Here is a 16,326-nt window from a genome sequence, read left to right as displayed (position 1 = left end):
AGGAGAGACACAAAATATTGGAAAGGAGGAGGTAAAATGACTGTTTCCATATGGTATCATTTTATACCTGAAAAATCCAAGAGAATCATCTGAAAAAACACTGCAAAAAAAGATATCATGGTGGAAAATTAATATATAGAGATTAGTACATTTTGTTAACAAGAGTGTGTGTTAACTATTGCTGCATATACTATTGTTTTAGAGGCTTAAAACACCAACCACTTTTTACTGCTCCCAAGTCCTTAGGTCAGCTGAGCTGGATTTGGTCAAGCTCTCCCATGTGTGTGGGGTCAGCTGTAGGTCAACTGTAAGGCAGCTTGGCTGATCTTAGAGGGACAGCTGGGCTCTCATCTTCTAGTGGATCAATCTCAGCAGGTTCATATGGTAGAGGAAGGAGTGCCAAGGCATAGAAACACAAACTGCTTGCAGCCCAGGCTTGCAACAGGCACAGAGTATTTTATTGACCAAAACAAGTTACAAGACCAGTCCAAATTCAAGGGGAGGAAGAATAAGCTGTAGTTGTTGATGGAAGAATCTGAAAAATTACATTGTAAAGAGCATACAAACAAGAATAAAGGATTTTGGCAGTTTTTGCAGTCTATCACAAAAACAACTAATGAGAATATATAATGAAGGGAAAGAGTTACAGAAGCAAGAACGCTATAATATGTGAACCTATTTTTATTAGAAACACAGAAAAATATATATATTTACGTGTGTACACATATGCACGTATATATATATGAAGGGTGATGGAGTACATATATTTTACTTTTTTAGGGAGTCAAATTGTACATTAAAATGTATAATTTCATGAGTTTACATACACATATATATATTTGTGTATGTATATATACACACCTGTGTAACCATTACCCCAGTCAAAATTCAGGATGCTTTCTTCATCTCAAAAAAGATTTCTATTCCCTCATCTAGTCAATCCCTGGTAGAATCACTATCTTAATTTGGATCATTATAGATTAATTTTGCCTCAAACAGTAGAAATTTTCCAAATATCCATATTTTTCTTTAATTCTTAATGTAATACTCTGATAACATACACTAATTTTATAAAAGAAATTAGCTTCAGAAAACAGTTAATACTCAGAATAATTTTATATAGAAAATTTCACTATCTGTGCATAATTGAGATAAATATACATTTTGTATTGATTTTAATCCCTGTAAGTGCTAACATAAATCATTAAATAATGATTAGTGATTGTTTCATTCTTTTCTACTTTAGTTCCCCATTTAAAAGTGGTGTGTCAATGGCAAGTCGGCTTTGTAAGGCTGCAATGTTAAGTCGATTTAACCTGCTTGCCAAAGAAGCTAAAAAAGAAGATATACTTGAAGCTAGTACATATCATGCAGCTAAGGTAAGTCTTTAAAAGAATGAAATTGAACATTGAAATAAAAATTTTAAGAAAATAGTACTGTGGTAATTTGATGATGATACATAGCAAAATAATGGTTAAATAATTCTGATATTGCCATGTAGTGGTAAAATTAGATTTTAAATGGATATGTTGGAAATTGGATATGTGAATAAGTTTTACCACTTTTAGTAGCTGCCTCAGTATGGTATGTACTAACCTTGCAATATTGCTAAAAACCTGCTGGTCATACCCAGAAAAACAAAAAGGTAATAAAATCTCTTTTGTGTATGATATTAACTATGTTAACTATAGTATTTCAGTATTCTAAAATAATGCATTACTATATTCATATAAATTACTTTGCTTATATTCCTAAGTTGTGAAACACCTTTGAGTTTGTGATTTGGGGTTAAGTGATATATAGACCCTTTGATATATTTAAAAATACACTTTTTTAGTATTACAAACATAATGCATATTTGAGTAGAGAACTTGGAAATCTTTTCTTAAATGCAGATGGGAAATATAGCTTATAATCCTACCTACTATTCCAGTATGATACTCCTAATCTTAAAAGCATGTTATTTCATTTTCTTGTCATGTATTTATATTTTTTGTGTATATGTGCATGTGTGCACTAAGTCACTTCGGTTGTGTCTGACTTTTTGTGACCTCATAGACTATAACCCAACAGGCTCTGCTGTTCATGGGATTTCCCAGGCAAGAATACTGGAGTGGGTTGCCATTTCCTTCTCCAGGCAATCTTCCCAACCCAGGGATTGAAGTCACATCTTCTGCTTGGCAGGCAGATTCTTTACCTCTGAGCCACCTGGGAAGCTATGCTCATACTTGATATGCTTTTTAGTTAACTCTTTTTATTCAGTATACTATGAACTGAGCCATGTCATAATATGAAATATCCGTGTTTTCAAGTTATGAAAGACATATTGTTTTTGATAATCTAATTTCCTTTTCAATAACAATATAGTATTGTATAAAAGTCTTAATTTCATCAATATCTTAATGCTCAAACTGTATAATGCTCAAACCTGTAAAGCAATGAATATTAATGGTAGTTAGTTTGTATATACACACATTTTTAAGTATAAAAGCTTACCCTAGACAGTTTCTGACTTTGGCTGCATAAAGAGGTTTCAAGTCATCTCTGTAAAAAAAAACAGAGATTATCTCTGTGATAAAATTGGACAAATTAGTCAAGATAAAAACCCTTTTCACAACTCTGGAAATTGACTAAAGGCGGAAAACACATTGGAAATTGTATATTCTTGTAAAACTTAGATCTCTGGGAACGAACAGCAGGAATTTGTGAAACCTTTGCCCAAAGGTGTTCCTGTTCTCTCTCCTCTCTCTCTGATAGTTTGAATAGCAAGAACTATAGTTTTATGAGATTGAGAATGCCACCAAAAGTAGTAGATTTTCTGGACTTGATTTTGGGCAAGAGGGTGAGCATTCGTCACTTTTTCAACTAAATGTGCCAAACCTGGTAGGGAGAAAAATGGCAAAAATCAATAACTGATGCAAGGTTGCAGTCCTGGTTGGAGCAAGTGGTATACAAAAGAGTAACTTAACAGGTAGATATTGGAAATGAAAGAGCCATGGAAGAGTTGAAAGAAATTCTCTACATATCCTTGGTTGACCAAGAAATTACACTCAGGTGCAAGTGAGACTAAAGAGAACCCAGAAAAGAGTTAAAAGTGTGAAATAGAACTGCCTGCAACATTAAATACACTGTACCACCCATCCCTCCCCAAATTAACTGATCAGAAGAAGGTAGAAGTCTTATAAGTTTAAGGTGTTGAGTGTAATGCCTGCTGAAATCATTTGCTTATCACTAAGCTTTGCAGTTTATCACAATAGAACTGGACATGGAACAACAGACTGGTTCCAAATAGGAAAAGGAGTACATCAAGGCTGTATATTGTCACCATGTTTATTTAACTTATATGCGGAGTACATCAGGAGAAATGCTGGGCTGGAGGAAGCACAAGCTGGAATCAAGATTGCTGGGAGAAATATCAATAACCTTAGGTATGCAGATGACACCACCCTTACGGCAGAAAGTGAAGAAGAACTAAAGAGCCTCTTGATGAAAGTGAAAGAGGAGAGTGAAAAAGTTGGCTTAAAGCTCAGCCTTCAGAAAACTAAGATCATGGCATCTGGTCCCATCACTTCATGGCAAATAGATGGGGAAACAGTGGAAAGAATGTCTGACTTTTTTTTCTGGGCTCCAAATCACTGCAGATGGTGATTGCAGCCATGGAATTAAAAGATGCTTACTCCTTGGAAGAAAAATTATGACCAACCTAGACAGCATATTAAAAAGCAGAGACATTACTTTGCCAACAAAGGTCCATCTAGTCAAGGCTATGGTTTTTCCAGTGGTTATGTATGGATGTGAGAGTTGGATTATAAAGAAAGCTGAGTGCTGAAGAATTGATGCTTTTGAACTGCATTGTTGGAGAAAACTTGAGAGTCCCTTGGACTGCAAGGAGAGCCAACCAGTCCATCCTAAAGGAGATCAGTCCTGGGTGTTCATTGGAAGGACTGATGCTGAAGCTGAAACTCCAATACTTTGGCCACCTCATGCAAAGAGCTGACTCATTGGAAAAGACCCTGATGCTGGGAAAGATTGAGGGCAGGAGGAGAAGGGGGGACGACAGAGGATGAGATGGTTGGATGGCATCACTGACTCGATGGACATAGGTTTGGGTGCACTCCGGGAGTTGGTGATGGACAGGGAGGCCTGGCGTGCTGTGATTCATGGAGTCGCAAAGAGTCGGACACGACTGAGTGACTGAACTGAACTGAAGCTTTGCAGATACCTGGTAACTACTAGGAAACCAGGCTAAAACAGAAACTGGAAAGAGACAGTACACACCATAGATGAAAACAGAGCTTATGATTTCAACATGCAGAAAACCAAAACCTTGTAGAAAAATAGAATCCAGAGTTTCTATATTATCCAAAAGTCTCTTTCACCCCAAAAGTTTGAGATATGTAAAAACAGGAAAGTAAAATAAAATTTATACTTAGGAAGAGTAACATTCAAAAGAAACTGGTTCTGAGAGGATTCCAATTTTGAACACAGCAAAGTCTTCAAAGCAACTGTTATAAATATATTCAAGTTATTAAAGAAAAGTATAACAATGTTTCAGTAAACAGGTAATCTCAGCAGAGAAATAGAAACTCAAAAAACAGAAAAGGCAAAAGTCAAAAAACTCAAAACTCCTAAAAAAACCCAGATGAATATTCCAGTACTGAAACAATAAATAACAAGTGAAATGAGTAATTCTCTAGATGGACTCAACAGTACATGTGAGATTGCAGAAAAATATCAATGGGCTTTGAAGATAGATCAAAATAATTTTAAAGGACAGATGAAGCAAATAAAAGAAAATTTTACAGAACTTCAGAGACTTGTGGAACAATATTAAGTCTACCAACTTATGTTTACTAGAAATTCTACAGAAAAAGAGAAAAGGATCAATAAAAATATTTGAAAAATTACTGAAAAAAATTCCCATATTTGATGAAAAACATTAGCAGGCCCAAGATGCTCAAAAAAATCCCAAGAAAGAAAAAAAGAAAAAAAAAAGATTCATATCTACATACATCACAGGCAAGCTGATTAAGATCAAGACAAAGAGAAAATCTTGAGTTTTTGTGTATTACCAGGATTATGTCAGTATCAATCTGAAGTAAACTATGGTAAGAAAAAGAAGCATATTGTAATTCCTGAAGTAGTCATGAAAACAATAACTTGAAAGCTATTGCTAAAATATCAGCAGAGGAATTAAAATATTGTCCTAAAAAATGCATTTTTAAAAAGACTAGAAGGCAGTAAAGCAGCAAAGAAATAAAAGACCCAGGACTTGGAAAATAAGTAGTGAAATGGCAGACATAAATCCACTTACCAATAATTATTAAAACATTAAATTTGAATATTCTAAAATCTCAAAAATGACAGAATAATCTCAGTTTGTTTCTAAGGCAAACCACTCGATATCACAGTAATCCAAGTCTATGCCCCAACCTCTAATGCCGAAGAAGCTGAATGTTTCTATGAACGCCTACAAGACCTTCTAGAACTAACACCAAGAAAAGGTGTCCTTTTCATCATAGGGGATGAGAATGCAAAAATAGGAACTCAGGAGATACCTGGAGTGACAGACATGTTTGGCCTTGGAGTACAAAATGAAGCAGGGCAAACGCCAACAGAGTTTTGCCAAGAGAACGCACTGGTTATAGAAAACACCCTATTCCAATAACACAGAGATGACTACACATGTGGTCAATACTGAAATCAGATTGATTATATTCTTTGGAGCCAAAGATGGAGAAGCTCCATACAGTCAGCAAAAACAGGACCTAGAACTGACTGTGGCTCAGATTGTGAGCTCCTTATTGCAAAATTCAGCCTCAAATTGAAAAAAGTAGGGAAAACCACTCAGTTATTAGGTATGACCTAAATCAAATACCTTTTGATTATACACCAGGCTTCCCAGGTGGCTCAGAGGTTAAAGCATCTGCCTCCAATGCAGGAGACCCAGGTTCGATCCCTGGGTTGGGAAGATCCCCTGTAGAAGGAAATGGCACCCCACTCCAGTATTCTTGCCTGGAGAATCCCAAGGTCAGAGGAGCCTGGTAGGCAACAGTCCACGGGGTCGCAAAGAGTCAGACATGAGTGAGTGACTTCACTTTCTCTTATGATTATACAGTGGAAGGGATGATTAAATCTGATAGAGTGCCTAAAGAACTATGGATGGACGTTTGTAACATTGTACAGGAGGCAGTGACGAAAACCATCCCAAAGGAAAAGAACTGCAAGAAAGCAAAGTTATCTGAGGAAGCTTAACAAACAGCTGAGGAAAGAAGACAAACGAAAGGCAAGGGAGAAAGGGAATGATATACCCAGCTGAGTGCGGAGTTCCAGAGAATAGCAAGGAGAGATAAGAAAGGCTTCTTCAGTGAACAATGCAAAAAAAAAAAAAATAGAGGAAAACAATAGAATTTGAAAGACTAGAGATCTCTTCAAGAAAATTTTCGAGATACTAAGGGAACATTTCGTACAAGGATGGACACAATAAAGGACAGAAACGGGAAAGACCTAACAGAAGCAGAAGAGATTAAGAAGAGGTGGAAAAAATACACAGAAGAACTATACGAAAAAGATCTTAATGACCCAGAAAACCATGATAGTGTGGTCACTCTCCGAGGGCCAGACATTCTAGAGTGTAAATTCAGGGGGGTCTTAGGAAGCATTATGATGAACAAAGCTAGTGGAGGTGATGGAATTCCAGCTGAACTATTTCAATCGTAAAATATGATGATGTTAAAGAAAAAGTAAAAGAATTCCAGAAAAACATCCACTTCTGCCTCATTGATTACACTAAAGCCTTTGACCGTGTGGATCACAACAAACTGTGGAAAATTCTTAAAGAGATGGCAATACCAGACCATCTTACCTGCCTCCTGAGAAACCTGTATGCAGGTCAAGAAACAACAATTAGAACTGGACATGGAACAATGGGTTGGTTCACAATTGGGAAAGGGGTAGGTCAAGGCTGTGTATTGCCACCCTGCTTATTTAACTGATATGCAGAATACATCATGAGTAGATTGAAAACAGAGGATGAAAAAAAAAAGACATACCATGCAAACAATAGCAATAATTTAGCTGGAGTCTGTATATTAATGTCAAACACACATCAAGATGAGAAATAATACGAGAAACAAAGAGTAACATATTAGTGGTAATACACTACTGTTGTTCCAAATGTTGTTAGTATACAACAGGTAAGTATTGCTATGTGGGTATAACAGTGGAACCTCAAAATGTATAAGCAAAACCTGTAGCATTTAAAGGTTAAATGGAAAGTTCTACAGTTATAGTTGGAGGTTTTAATTAATATTCTTGTCTTAGTAATTGATAGTACAACTAGAGAGAAAATCAGTAAGAATATAGAAGGCTTGGAATACTGCAGTCCAACCAAACCAAACACTATTTTCTGCACAACAGCAGAATATACCTTCTTTTCAAATATACATGGAGCATTCTCCACTACAGACCATGTAGGCCGTAAAGCAAGTCCCAATAAGTTCAAAAGTGTTGAAATTATAAAACTTATGCTGTAACTACTGTACAGTTAAATTAGAAATCAAGGATAAAAATTAAAATTTAAAAAATATAAGAAGTGTTTAGAAATACATAGCCTTAAGTGCTTATATTAGGAAGAGAACCATAAAAATCAGTTATTTAAGCTTCCACCTAAAGAAGTTAGAAGAAGAGTGTATTTTAAAAAAAATAAGAGTGCTTGCTTTGGCAGCACATATACTAAAATTGAAACGATACAGAGAAGACTAACAACATACATGGCCCTTGTGCAAGGATGACATGCAAATTCATGAAGTGTAAAGTATTTTAAAAAGAGATGAAATAATATAGGATAGGTTGGAAACTAGGTAAAAACAGAAAAGGAAAACATACAGAAAAATCAGTGAACTCAAAAGTTGGTTCATTGAGAAAATCAGCACAGTTGATAATCCTTTAGACTGCGAAATAAGAGCACAAATGATCAAAATCTTGAAGGAAAGAAGGGTCATCACTGAAGAGCCCAAAGAGCTAAAAAAAATTATAAGGAAATACTACAAACAACTTTTGTCAACAAATTAAACAAGTTAGATGAAATGAGCACATTCCTAGAAAGACAAATTATAAAACTTAACTAAGAGAACATATAAATTGAACTAATATAAAGAGATTAAATTATTAATTAAAATTCTTTAAAGAAAAGTGAAAGTGCAGTTATGAATTCACTTGTGAATTTTATCAAATGTAAAAACAAAGATTAACATAAATCATACAAAAAATATTAAAGTAAAGGAGCAGCGAGTGCTTCCCAACTCATTTTATAAGGCAGTATTAAAAACCCTGATACCAGAAGTGGGCAGAAACATCATAAGAAGTGAAAACTATAAATCAGAATCTCTTAGGAACATAAATGTAAAAATTCTTTTTTTTTTAAATTTTATTTTATTTTTAAACTTTACATAATTGTATTAGTTTTGCCAAATATCAAAATGAATCCGCCACAGGTATACATGTGTTCCCCATCCTGAACCTTCCTCCCTCCTCCCTCCCCATACCATCCCTCTGGGTCGTCCCAGTGCACTAGCCCCAAGCATCCAGTATTGTGTATTGAACCTGGACTGGCAACTTGTTTCTTACATGATATTTTACATGTTTCAATGTCATTCCCCCAAATCTTCCCACCCTCTCCCTCTCCCACAGAGTCCATAAGACTGTTCTATACATCAGTGTCTCTTTTGCTGTCTCGTACACCGGGTTATTGTTACCATCTTTCTAAATTCCATATATATTCGTTAGTATACTGTATTGGTGTTTTTCCTTCTGGCTTACTTCACTCTGTATAATAGGCTCCAGTTTCATCCACCTCATTAGAACTGATTCAAATGTATTCTTTTTAAGTTTAAGGCTGAGTAATACTCCATTGTGTATATGTACCACAGCTTTCTTATCCATTCATCTGCTGATGGACATCTAGGTTGCTTCCATGTCCTGGCTATTATAAACAGTGCTGCGATGAACATTGGGGTACACGTGTCTCTTTCCCTTCTGGTTTCCTCAGTGTGTATGCCCAGCAGTGGGATTGCTGGGTCATAAGGCAGTTCTATTTCCAGTTTTTAAAGGAATCTCCACACTGTTCTCCATAGTGGCTGTACTAGTTTGCATTCCCACCACCAGTGTAAGAGGGTTCCCTTTTCTCCACACCCTCTCCAGCATTTATTGCTTGTAGACTTTTGGATCACAGCCATTCTGCCTGGTGTGAAATGGTACCTCATAGTGGTTTTGATTTGCATTTCTCTGATAATGAGTGATGTTGAGCATCTTTTCATGTGTTTGTTAGCCATCTGTATGTCTTCTTTGGAGAACTGTCTATTTAGTTCTTTGGTCCATTTTTTGATTGGGTCGTTTATTTTTCTGGAATTGAGCTGTAGGAGTTGCTTGTATATTTTTGAGATTAGTTGTTTGTCAGTTGCTTCATTTGCTATTATTTTCTCCCATTCTGAAGGCTGTCTTTTCACCTTGCTAATAGTTTCCTTTGATGTGCAGAAGCTTTTAAGGTTAATTAGGTCCCATTTGTTTATTTTTGCTTTTATTTCCAATATTCTGGGAGGTGGGTCATAGAGGATCCTGCTGTGATGTATGTCAGAGAGTGTTTTGCCTATGTTCTTCTCTAGGAGTTTTATAGTTTCTGGTCTTATGTTTAGATCTTTAATCCATTTTGAGTTTATTTTGGTGAATGGTATTAGAAAGTGGTCTAGTTTCATTCTTTTACAAGTGGTTGACCAGATTTCCCAGCACCACTTGTTAAAGAGATTGTCTTTAATCCATTGTATATTCTTGCCTCCTTTGTCAAAGATAAGGTGTCCATATGTGCGTGGATTTATCTCTGGGCTTTCTATTTTATTCCATTGATCTATATTTCTGTCTTTGTGCCAGTACCATACTGTCTTGATGACTGTGGCTTTGTAGTAGAGCCTGAAGTCAGGTAGGTTGATTCCTCCAGTTCCATTCTTCTTTCTCAAGATCACTTTGGCTATTCGAGGTTTTTTGTATTTCCATACAAATTGTGAAATTATTTGTTCTAGCTCTGTGAAGAATACTGTTGGTAGCTTGATAGGGATTGCGTTGAATCTACAAATTGCTTTGGGTAGTATACTCATTTTCACTATATTGATTCTTCCAATCCATGAACATGGTATATTTCTCCATCTATTAGTGTTCTCTTTGATTTCTTTCACCAGTGTTTTATAGTTTTCTATATACAGGTCTTTAGTTTCTTTAGGTAGATATTTCCTAAGTATTTTATTCTTTCCGTTGCAATGGTGAATGGAATTGTTTCCTTAATTTCTCTTTCTGTTTTCTCATTATTAGTGTATAGGAATGCAAGGGATTTCTGTGTGTTGATTTTATATCCTGCAACTTTACTATAGTCATTGATTATTTCTAGTAATTCTCTGGTGGAATCTTTAGGGTTTTCTATGTAGAGGATCATGTCATCTGCAAATAGTGAGAGTTTTACTTCTTCTTTTCCAATTTGGATTCCTTTTATTTCTTTTTCTGCTCTGATTGCTGTGGCCAAAACTTCCAAAACTATGTTGAATAGTAATGGTGAAAGTGGGCACCCTTGTCTTTGTTCCTGACTTTAGAGGAAATGCTTTCAATTTTTCACCATTGAGGATAATGTTTGCTGTGGGTTTGTCATATATAGCTTTTATTATGTTGAGGTATGTTCCTTCTATTCCTGCTTTCTGGAGAGTTTTTATCATAAATGGATGTTGAATTTTGTCAAAGGCTTTCTCTGCATCTATTGAGATAATCATATGGTTTTTATTTTTCAATTTGTTAATGTGGTGTATTACATTGATTGATTTGTGGATATTGAAGAATCCTTGCATCCCTGGGATAAAGCCCACTTGATCATGGTGTATGATCTTTTTAATGTGTTGTTGGATTCTGATTGCTAGAATTTTGTTAAGGATTTTTGCATCTATGTTCATCAGTGATATTGGCCTACTATCAACAATTATATGCCAATAAAATGGACAACGTGGAAGAAATGGACAAATTCTTAGAGAAGTACAACTTTCCAAAATTCCACCAGGAAGAAATAGAAAATTTTAACAGACCCATCACAAGCATGGAAATTGAAACTGTAATCAGAAATCTTCCAGCAAACAAAAGCCCAGGTCCAGACGGCTTCACAGTTGAATTCTACCAAAAATTTAGAGAAGAGCTAGCACCTATCCTACTCAAACTCTTCCAAAAAATTGCAGAGGAAGGTAAACTTCCAAACTCATTCTATGAGGCCACCATCACCCTAATACTAAAACCTGACAAAGATCCCACAAAAAAAAATTCTTTATAAGATATTGACAAACCAAATCCAGCAACATACAGAAAGGATTATATACAAAGGAGGTTTATTCCAGGAATGCAAGGGTGATTTAACACCAGAAAATCATTTGATATGTTATGTAAATATTTTTAAGTTCAAAACCTGTTTATCTCAATAGACGTACATAATACATTTGACAAAATTTAACACCTATTCACAGTAGAAACACTGAATAAATAAGAAATAGAACTTCCTCTACTAGATAAAGGGCATCAGTGAAAATCTGCAGTTTACATGACAGTGCTGAAGGCTGAATACTCTTTCCCTTTGCTCTCACCACTTCTAGTCAACATTGATCTGTAGGTTCTAGCCAATGCAGTAACGCAAGAGAAGGAAAGAAAAGGCATCCAAACTGGGAAGGAAGTAGAAAAACTGTCCTTATTCCTAAATAATCTTGTATGTACAATATCCTATGGAATCGACCAAAAACAAACAGCTATATCATGTGTGAATTTAGCATGCAGTATAAGAACAACATAGAAGAATAAATTGTATATCTATATGTTAAGAATGAACACTCTAAAATTAAACTCGAAAAAAGTTTTATCCATAACAGTGTGTAAAAAAATTAGGAATAAATTTAACAAAAGAACTATAAGACCTGTACACGAAAAATAATGAAACATTGCTGAGAGAAACTTGTAAAGACCTAAATAAATGGAGAAATGTACCATTTCATAGATTGGAAAACTCTATTTTTAGAATGTCAGTTCTCTCCTAAATAATCTGTTGATTCAAGGCAAGCTCTTATCAAAATCTCAGTAAGCTTTTGTATAGAAATTGACAAGCTGATTATAGAATTTATATATAAACCCAACGGACATAGAACCAAAACAATTTTTAAAAAGGAAGCAAAATGATAGAGTTACCCTACCTAGTTTCCACAATTTAACATAAAGCCACAGTAATCAAGAAAATGTATCGATTTAGCAATAGACATAAAGATCAATAAACACAGTAAGAGACCAGAGATAAACCCACACACTTACAATCAATTGATTTTGTGCAAAGGTGTCAAGGGAATTACGTGGGAGAGAGGACAGTCTTTTCAACAAATGGTAATAGAACGGTTGAGTATTTGAGAACAAATTAACCTAGACTTATATCAGTTATACAAAAATCTCAAAATGGATCATAGAACTAAGAGCGCTAAAAACTATACCACTTGCAAAGAAAATGTGGGAAAATATTTTATTTTCTTGGGCTCTAAAATTACTCCAAAATGACTGCAACCATGAACTTAAAAGTCACTTGCTCCATGGAAGGCAAGCTATGACAAACCTAGACAGTGTGTTAAAAAGCAGAGATGTCACTTTGCCAACAGAGGTCCATATAGTCAAAGGTATGGTTTATACATGTATAAACGATGTACAAACTACATGTACATGTAGTAGTCATGTTGGACCATAAAGAAGGGTAGGCATCGAAGAATTAATGCTTTTGAATTGTGGTGCTGGAGAAGACTTTTGAAAGTCCCTTGGAGAGCAAGATCTAAACAGTCAATCCTAAAGGAAATCAACCCTGAATAATCATTAGATGGGCTGATGCTGAAGCTCCAATACTTTGGCTACCTGATGTGAAGAACCAACTCATTGGAAAAGACTCTGATGCTGGGAAAGATTCACAGCAAAAGGAGAAGGGAGCAGCAGAGGATGAAATGGTTAGATGGCATCACTGACTCAATGGACATAAGTTTGGGCAAACTTCGGAAGGTAGTGAAGGACAGAGGAGCCTGGCGTGCTGCTGTCCATGGGGTTGCAAAGAGTCGGACACAACTTAGCAACTGAAGAACAACAACAACAAAATTTGTCTTCCTGCGTTAGGCAAATTTTTCTTAGATATGGCATCAAACATGTAATACATAAAAGAAAAAATTGGTGGAGTCCAGAATTTAAAACTTGCATTTCAAAAGTCATCATTAAGAAAATGAAAACATAAGCCACAGAATGGAAGGAAATACTTAAAATCATAAATTTGACAAAGGTCTTGGATCTAGAATAAAGAACTCTTACAAATCATTAAGTGGACAAACCACTCAACTTTTCCAAGTGGTAAAGAATATATGTGGATGGCTAATACACATATAAAGGTGTTCATCCTGATTAGTCATTAGAGAAATGCAAAACCAAACCACAGTGAGATACCACTTCACACCTACTAAAATCCAAAAGTCTGGTTGTACTGCATGTTGTTGCGGAGAAACTAGAAACCTCTTTCACTGCCGATGGGAATGTAAAAGGTTTTAAAATACTTTGGAAAACAGTTTGGCAGTTTGTTTTGTATACTTAGCATGTGATCCAGCACTCCCACTGATATTTATAGGAGAAGCAAAAACTTATATCCACCAAAGACTGGTACATAAATGTTTACAGCATCATTATTTATAGTAGCCAAGCCCTGGAAACAACACAGATGTTCATCAGCTGGTGACTGCATAAGCAATGTGATATATCTATTTGATGGAATACCAATCAACAATAAAGAACAAACTGATACATCAGACAACAGGAATGAATCTGAAAATGGTATGCTAATTTAAAGAAACCTGACACAGAAGAGTACATGCTGTGTTGATCACTTTCTATGAAATTTCTACGAAAAGCAAAATTCTGGGGACAGAAAGTAGATTCATGATTGCCTGAGACTGGGGCTTAGAAGTACAGATTTACTGTATATGAGCACAGTGGAACTTTTTACATGTAATGAAATTATTTTAAAACTGGGCTGTGATGGTTGCACACCTATATCAATTTCATAAAAATACCCACATCAAACTGAACACTTACCAATGGATGAATTTACCATTGGGTGAATTTATGGTATACAAATTTTACCTAAATCTGGTTTTTCTTTTTTAAAGTTTATCAGTATGTTTATTTATTTAAAAAGTAAAAGGAAATAAGCCAAAATATTCTAGTTATCTATAGTTTGGGAATTATAAGCGAGTTTTTTTTACTTCTTTGAATATTCTTTTTCAAGTTTTCTGTAATGAGTATCATTACTCTTTTAATTGCAAATATTAAAAAAGAAGGAAAATTATCTCTTAGGAGTGTTGAGAATAATTTTTAGTTTCAGAAACAATACTGAAGGAAATGGAAATTCAGAAAGATTTTTCATAATGTTTATAGTGTTAAACTAAAGAAAGATGATTAAGGCTAATTAATTTCTTTTCATAAGCCAAATTCTGCCTATATTCTGTAATTTACTGTTTTTTCTTTCTGTAGCGTATGTCTGGATCCTATCAAGAAGCTAAAACTTTGTTGAAATCCTACTTACAGCAACATGGCTATGGCTCCTGGATTGTGAAATCTCCCTGTATAGAGCAATTTAGTATGTGAATTAAGCAATCCATTGTCATATTAAAAATCTTTTTTTGTGTGTACTTTGACTACTAAATATTGGTGGTTTTTAGATTTCAAAATCAGTCTTGCTATAGCAGTGTTCAGAGATTGCTAAAACTTCGTAAATATTTATGTCAATTTACGTTGAAACATTTGAACTTTTTTTTTTAGTAATTACCTGCTTCATTATGTAGCTATTTTGTATTTTTTATAGACATTACAAAGCCATTACCATTTTGTAATTTAAAAGAAAATTTCTTTTAATTTTTGTACTTTAAAGTTACTTGTTCAGCAAAGATATTCACTGTGTCCTGGTGTCTCACTCAAAATTTTTTTTTTAATTAAAAATTGGAATCCAAGAATACAAATAATAATTCTTACTCATTTGTTGATTAAAGCAACAGACACTTGAATGTCTAATATTTGCCAATAATCATAGTAAAAAATAGTAATTAAAATATCATTTCTCATGTCAGAGAAATTTATGAAATCAAATTGAACATAAAAATTCAGAGAAATATTAACCATGTTAGGGAGTACTTTGATAAATTATTCTGATTAGTAAAGGATTATTATAAATGTTTTAAGATTACCTATTTTCAGGTCTTCTGTAAGATCCATTCAAATGTTATTCTTTATAATTTAGATTAGTAAGAATTTCTAATAATAGGTCAATAAAATATTGTTTAGCTTTATATTTGTATTTGTTTATATAGCTAGATGAAAAGAGAAAGTTTAGTTACTCTTGGTTAGGACATATATCTTTAGTGAAATTGAGTTTGTTCTCTTAAAATCTCTTCCTTAGATTAAATCACAGATGGATTAAACATTGACTCTCAAGACTTTGTTCCTCTTAGCTTGGATCTTTATTAAACTACTAGGTCTCACTCCAACTCTAGCCAAGATGAACTGTTATAATTTCTGATAAGATTAATGTAGGGCTTTGTTTTTGTTGTTGTTGTTTTAGTTTTGGGGTTTGTTTTTTGTCTATTCTAAAAGTATAATAGAGCTTAGTTGATGAACATTGAAATCGTCCTGGATAGAAAGACATACATGTCTTTCAGTAGACTAGATTCTATATTTATTAATAGATTGAATCATGTGAAATTGCCATTTCAGGGGAGAGGGTAGGTAAAAAACGATCAAATATGAGCAATTTCATGTCAGCATACATATACTATTATTAATAATAAGTTTAATTTCCATCAAATAGATGATATTTAGTGGTTTTTTTCTGAATTGATATTTCCTTGTTAAGTCTTTTCAGTTTCTTGTCTGGGTTGATTCCTTCCACAGCTAATTTACAGCCTTAATTTCTATTACTTTAACTTCTCTTTGATAGTAAATTTCCTGTGAATATACAGCATGTTTCATCTTTTCTTGGCTCTTCACATCTGTGGATATTTTGCTTTTGTCTAAATTAGGAAAAGCACAAAATGGTTAACATTTGCCTAAATAGTGAAAGATCATGTTAGACAATTTATTTCCTCAAGAAAAATGTTTAATTTTAAGGGTTAGGTAAAACATATACCCAGCTATTTTACAGATAGGATCCAGTAAGGACTACTGATTTCTTTAACAAGTAGTCACTGAGTGTCTCTG

General features: G+C 34.5%; 1 protein-coding gene, 1 non-coding gene and 1 pseudogene across 4 annotated transcripts in view; all 3 read left to right on the top strand.

The window, feature by feature from the left end:
• The window catches only part of ADAD1 (adenosine deaminase domain containing 1), an 85,694-nt gene that overhangs the window by 33,758 nt on the left and 35,610 nt on the right, over positions 1–16,326 (top strand). For 2 of the 3 annotated variants that reach the window (XM_024977595.2, XM_059876282.1), the window contains 2 exons: positions 1,247–1,379; positions 14,608–14,713. In XM_024977595.2, coding sequence (XP_024833363.1) covers positions 1,247–1,379; positions 14,608–14,713 — 239 coding nt within the window. Of the gene's footprint in view, positions 1–1,246; positions 1,380–14,607; positions 14,722–16,326 lie in introns of those variants that run through there. The other variant, XM_002694395.6, reaches the window with a different exon arrangement.
• Positions 5,900–5,971, top strand: TRNAW-CCA (transfer RNA tryptophan (anticodon CCA)). Its single transcript has one exon. It is a non-coding gene; the product is annotated as a tRNA-Trp (tRNA).
• Positions 7,711–7,824, top strand: LOC112442127 (uncharacterized; annotated as a pseudogene).

This window comes from Bos taurus, chromosome 17, assembly GCF_002263795.3.
Source record: "Bos taurus isolate L1 Dominette 01449 registration number 42190680 breed Hereford chromosome 17, ARS-UCD2.0, whole genome shotgun sequence".
In the NCBI taxonomy this organism is placed as follows: domain Eukaryota; kingdom Metazoa; phylum Chordata; class Mammalia; order Artiodactyla; family Bovidae; genus Bos; species Bos taurus.
Note: the sequence above shows the minus strand (reverse complement) of the source record. Positions and strands in the feature narration are given on the sequence as shown.